Here is a 6000-nt window from a genome sequence, read left to right on the forward strand (position 1 = left end):
ACAAAAGAACACTGAAATGTGTCTTCTTACCTGTTTGTTGTACTTGTTGATAGTTTGACTGCTGTATTCAGAGCAGTGGTCAGATCCAAGAGAAATGTTATCTCCGGTGCCAACAAAGGTATTGGCAGGGGGCAGGTCCTGAACTGCCTGGTGCTTTTTTCCAGCTGTCGGTGACTGCGGGTGAAGCTGCACTGTGGGCAGTGGCGAGCTGGACTTGTAGTGCCGGGCCAGATCTGGGCTTCCCGGCCCTCCGTTGACTGAACGGTAGCGGCCCATGCCAGGGCTGTCGGACAGCTTCTCGTTGACGCCGTCGTAGCGCTGCCCGTTGGGTTTCGAGGCCTCTACAGTGACAATGCTGCTGTAGAGCGGCTGTTTGGACTTTTGTTTCTTCTTATCTTTCTTGGGTTTCTTAGATTTGTCATGCTGCTGTGGTGTAAAGAAGTCTTCATGGTCTTTTTTGCCAGCCTCATAACCGTTCTTGTTCTTTGGGCGGCAATAACGGGCCATGACAACAACAAGAATGATAAGGATGACTGTCATGATGCCTGAAACTATTCCAATTACAATACTTAACCGCTGTTTGCTTAGGTCATAGTTGGGGTCGCCGGCGATGTTGGTGTTCAGAGATGTGCTCAGGCTCTTAGCCACCTGGGCCTCCACAGCTGAGGAGTTGGAAAGTGTCTCGTTAACATACACATGAACTAGTGTGGTGGTGCTCTGCGAAGGCTGCCCCTTGTCATTCACCTGAACCACCAGTCTGTGGAGGCCATGATGCTTCTGCTCAAGCTTTGCCATTAGCGAAATCACCCCTCTCTCTGCATCAATCTCAAAAAGTCTGAAGGGGTTACCCCCAATGATGCTGAAGTTCAGGACCGCATTGATGCCAGTATCTGCATCACTAGCTGTGACGGTTCTGACCACAGTTCTGATGTTAGTGGAGGGAGGAAGAAGGGTGTAGGAGCTGTTTATTGGGAAGGTGACGGTTGGAGCGTTGTCATTTTCATCCATGACAAAGAGTGAAACTGTGGCGGTGGCAGATTTGGGAGGGTCACCTCCATCCACAGCCTTGACGCGGAATGTGTAGGTACCTTTCTGTTCTCGGTCAAAGGACAGGGTGGAAAAAATAGTCCCGGTTTCATTCTCGATCGAGAAAATGTCCTCCTCTTCCTCAATAAAGAGGCCCATTTCTGCATTTTGGTCTTTATCTGCATCGATTACTGTAACCATGCCAACTGGGCTGTTAGGATCAAGGTTCTCTTTGACATAAAATGTGAAAACATCCTGCATGAACTTTGGCTCATTGTCATTCTTGTCGGCCACAAGGACGACCACTGTTGCAGAACCCTGAAGGGTGTTTATGCCCTTATCTTTGGCTATCACTTTGAATTCGTAGCGCTCTGTTAGCTCTCTATCCAGAATGGTGTTTACTCGGATGTCTCCACTGTCTGCATCAATAGAGAAAATCCCATTTACTGATGAGTCTAGGGAATAGGCTATTTCAGCATTCCTCCCACTATCTGCATCTATGGCTTTCACTGTTGTCACCCTCTCACCAGGTGCATTGTTTTCCGGAAACGAAACCTCTACTACATTCTGGCTGAAGATAGGAGGGTTGTCATTAGTGTCGCCCACTTTGACGAGAAGAGAGTTATTACTCGCCAGACTGGGGCTCCCAGAGTCCACGGCCACTATGACCACATTGTATTCCTGTATTGTCTCAAAGTCCAGTTGTGCAGACGTGTGGAGAAAATATTTCTTTTTATTCTGCTCGCCCTCCATCTCGCTGGCCGGTTTGAGCTGAAAGGGCACATCTCCTACCACTGTGCAAGTCACTATGCCATTTTCCCCCTGGTCACGATCTGACACCTGAACTAAAGCAATGGGTGTGTCCACCACCACATCCTCAGCCACATTGGCTATCCCGTCTTTTAAGAAAATGCGTCCAATTTTCCGAATTTCTATAGCAGGCACGTTGTCGTTCTCATCCTTGATGTTCAGAACCACTGTGGCCTTGTCCATCTTGGGTGGCTGGCCTCGGTCACGGGCCATTACTGTAAACCTCAGTTGGCTCACTTCTTCACGGTCAATGCGGTGCAACACACTCAGCCACCCCGTGCTCTCATCCAACCTCAGCAGTCTCCTTACTGACTCTGTGGCTGCCCCAAACACATATTCTATTTGACCATTAACCCCCACATCTGCGTCAGCCGCTTTGAGCTGGAGTATGGGAGCGCCAGGGGAGCTGTTTTCAGGCAGGTCAGCCTCATACACACTTTTCTCAAACCGAGGGCTGTTGTCATTCACATCAGTTATCATTACTCTAAGAATGGCCTGAGAGGAGCGAGGGGGATCTCCTCCATCCCTAACGCGCAGTGTAAGCTCATAGGAGTCTCTCTGTTCCCTATCAAGGGCCCCCTTAATGATGAGTTGAGGCTGCTTCTCTCCATCAGTAGTGTCAGCAACTTGCAGTTCAAAGACACTGCTCCTACTCGCTCCCTCCTCAAATCTCCTCTTTCCTGAAAACGAATCCCCAGAAGACCCCAATCGCCTTGAATTCTCCCCATTGTCCTGAATGAGCTCATATCTCTCTATTCCATTTCTGCCAAAATCTCTGTCTGTGGCTGTGGGCAGCAGATAAAGGGTTCCAATGGGTCTGTTTTCCTCCACAGAAAGTGTCAGGACAGGGGAAGGGAAAGACGGGGTGTTATCGTTTATATCTAATATGATGACTTTTCCCTCAAAGAGGTCGACCCAGCTCTGCGCTGGTCCTATCACCGACACTTCAAAATCAATAAAACATTCGTTTTCATCAAATATCATTTGGCACTGCTGCAGTTTTTCACGGTCTATCCGCCTCTCGTTGGTGGAGAGCTCACCTGTAATGTTGTCTATCTTGAAAAAATCGGACCCGGATTCGAGGGTGAACGTCACCTCACCGGACCCGGCGACAATGCCCAGGTCGGTGGCTACGTTCCCTACTCTGACATCTGCTGGTCCCTCCTCAGCTAAACGGTACCGGAGCACTTGCTTGGCAGCGGGCTGATGCACAAGCTGCAAGATGAGCATGCAATAGTACAAATAGTCCACTGCACCAGTAGTCCTCATTGTTCAGCCCAGAGGAGGAAGGGGGAATGGAGAGGAAAAAAAGGTCCACTTTAATATTAAGTGAAAAAAAAATCACTAATAGAAAGTCCGAATATGGGAAGGAAATATCGCTTTCATTCAGAGCGAAACCTTCTGGTCTGGGATGCGTGAGACTTCATCCTCCCGGACGACTTTTCTCCTGCTGCAGTGAAAAAAAATCGGCAAACGCACGGGCTTACCCAGCTCTCCTCTGCTTTCCCTCCTTCGAATATCTCTCCTTCCTTTCTTTTAGTATTTTCTGTTTGTTTGTTTTAAAGTGATGTAGAGAACAAGCCGGATTCTCCGTGCGCCCCGGACAGTGGCCCCCTCCTCCCAAAATATCTGAATGTCATGCGCGTAAAAAAAAAAAGGAAAAAAAAAAGCCAAAACGTTATAGTCCGAGCATCAAATAACCAGAAAGTAGATTCAGTCCAAGCCGCTCCGTTTTACTCACAGTTTGTAGACGCTCCTCTATCTCTCTCCCGCTCTTTTAATTTTTGGGTGAGGCTCCAGTATTCCTCTGTATTCCTCTGTCCGTTGATATGTCCATATATGTCAGAAGATCATTTAAATGCCCGCTCAGTTCAGACAAGTCATCACCCGGCCGACTGTGTTAACAGCTCGTTAACTGTCTTGAGCTCGGCGATACGAACGTAAGGCAGAAATTACCTGTCCGGCTGTCTTCCTCCAAGTCACTTGCAACTAGCAGAATAGTACTCTCGCTCTATCTCTTTCGCTTCTTTTTTACCAGCTTGCTGCACGAATGTGTAACCTACTGGAAAAAAAATCAGGGTAATATTAAAAATAGAAAAAATACATATACAAAATAAAACAAAGATGGAATGTACATCCGAAGCAGTTGTTGGGAAGCGGTTGGTTTAATTTCTCACTTTGTCCAACATATCCCTCCTATTCCCACACCTGCAGACGCGCCGCGTGTGTTGGCAGCCCCTATCTGCAGCACTGTGAGAGGGATTCACAAATGATATTGCAGTCTCTCTCTTTCCCCCCTCTCTCTCCCTTTCTCCACCCCCTCCTTCGTTCGCTCCCCCCCCCCCCCCCAGCCCCCCTACTCCAGCAGCGCACGTAAACAGGGTCGGACTTTAGTCTCGATCGCCAGGTCTAGAGGCCAGCAGGCAATATTAGGAAAAAATAATAATAATAAAGGGGGAGACATATGAGGAACATGCACTCAGACGTTCGTTTTCATTGGTGTTTTCTCGAGACGTGGCTCGGCACTTTGCGAGGATCTCTCGGATGCTTCGTATTAATCCATTAACATCCTATGTTGTGGCTATGGCGAGAGATCAGATTCAAAAGCAAACAAAACTGTGATTTGAAAATCTTGAACGCACCGCTCTTATACTATTTTCCACCATGTGCTGCATGAGATTACCCGGAACGCAAATCCAGAGTGCAACTTTTACGCACTGCCAGACCGACACATGTGATCGGTTTTAATGTTGCCTACACATGTTACAACTTGCGTGGTAAAACAAAAAAATCAGACAGTGTAAGTTCTCGGGTTTTAACACGACAGCAGCAGCAGCAGGACAGGAGAGACGGGACAGGGCTTCCTGTGTGCGCAGAGCTGTGGTTTCCCTGTGGTTACTTATACGAATGCGTGTGGTCTCCTGTGGCTGTGCTCTCCGACGCAGCAAGCTCCGTGTCTTTCGGCTGCGTGCTGCTCAGTCCGCTCAGCGTCCAGGAATGTGAGAGACCGTGTCTATGAATTCATTTCCATAAAGAGGGAATAAGACCCCCCCAAAAAAGGAAAATAAATAGATCAGCCCTGCATGGCTATCCAGACGATCACAGCAAAGGGTTTCGTTATTTCGGCCACTGCGCAAACCCCACTTCCCTGTATCAGATTTGTGTGTGTGTGTGTGTGTGTGTGTGTGTAGGTGTGTGTGTGTGTGTGTGTGTGTGTACAGTTGTCATTTAACTGCTAGTGCAGGGCACATTTTCTGAGAGACATCCTTGACATGCTCGCGGACGCTCTCTCCAGCAGCATAATTTCATTGCCTTGTGCGGACGCACGGTGCGAGGTACGTAAATGAGAACATTTTTAAGGTGCTTAAGGTGGATTCGTCTCTGTTACAGCACGTACGCGTTGTCGTGTTAGGTGCAAAGAAAAAATGTGCTTTAATACGCGTGTGGATATCCTCAACTTTGAACTGAGGGTGGGTTGGGGGCGCCCCCCCCCCCCCCCCCCCTTTTCATCATAAGGGAGCATTGCGGCGCTGTGCGCATGTGAAATTATAGATACAGTGGATGAGTGTAATGAGTGAGTGAATGAGTGAGGGGCAGTGGGATGGGAAGAAGGAGGGGGAGAGGACAAGAGGCAGCCAGTCTCAGCAGCTGCATCTTTCGCACACGGCTCTCTGAATTCCAGCAGTGGGTTTATCCTTGCTGACTTGCGCCCTCTATTGTCGAACTAAAATCAAACCCGCTCAAAACACTTCGGACAGCAGCACAGCAGAGAGAGCTCCGTGGTGCAAATGCACTGCGGGCACTTGATCATTCAGATGATTCGTTTCTCTGAAAATCAAAAAGAGCTTTCTAACTCAGTCACTAACACACACAGCAGTTCTTGACTTATGTATGAAATAAGGGCTTCTTTCTGTATGACTCAGTGTTTTGACTGTATTAGCGAGACAGATAATTATTAACTTCAGTATCCGTGCACTAAACATTGATGGGTCTGTTGGTTATCTGGTCCTGTTTAAGTCAGATGATTACAATACTGGGTTACTTCACCCTGTGATGAGCTGCTTTGGCATGGCACACCCTGGACATGTCACCAGCCCATCACAGGGCTAACACGAAGAGACAGACAACCACACACAGACATGTAAATTGATTGGCATTTATATA

The 6000-nt window shown here is 48.1% G+C and overlaps 1 protein-coding gene across 6 annotated transcripts in view; it reads right to left on the reverse strand.

Annotated features, from left to right (window-relative positions):
- pcdh7b (protocadherin 7b) overlaps positions 1-4111 on the reverse strand; it is a 117501-nt gene extending 113390 nt beyond the window's left edge. For 3 of the 6 annotated variants that reach the window (XM_085136899.1, XM_085136890.1, XM_085136880.1), the window contains exon 1: positions 31-4111. In XM_085136899.1, coding sequence (XP_084993025.1) covers positions 31-3105 — 3075 coding nt within the window. In that variant the 5' untranslated portion in view covers positions 3106-4111. The remainder of the gene's footprint in view (positions 1-30) is intronic. The other 3 variants (XM_085136917.1, XM_085136910.1, XM_085136926.1) reach the window with 2 other exon arrangements.
- Positions 4112-6000: the final 1889 nt, after the last annotated feature.

Source organism: Neolamprologus multifasciatus, chromosome 3, assembly GCF_963576455.1.
Source record: "Neolamprologus multifasciatus chromosome 3, fNeoMul1.2, whole genome shotgun sequence".
NCBI classification, from domain to species: domain Eukaryota; kingdom Metazoa; phylum Chordata; class Actinopteri; order Cichliformes; family Cichlidae; genus Neolamprologus; species Neolamprologus multifasciatus.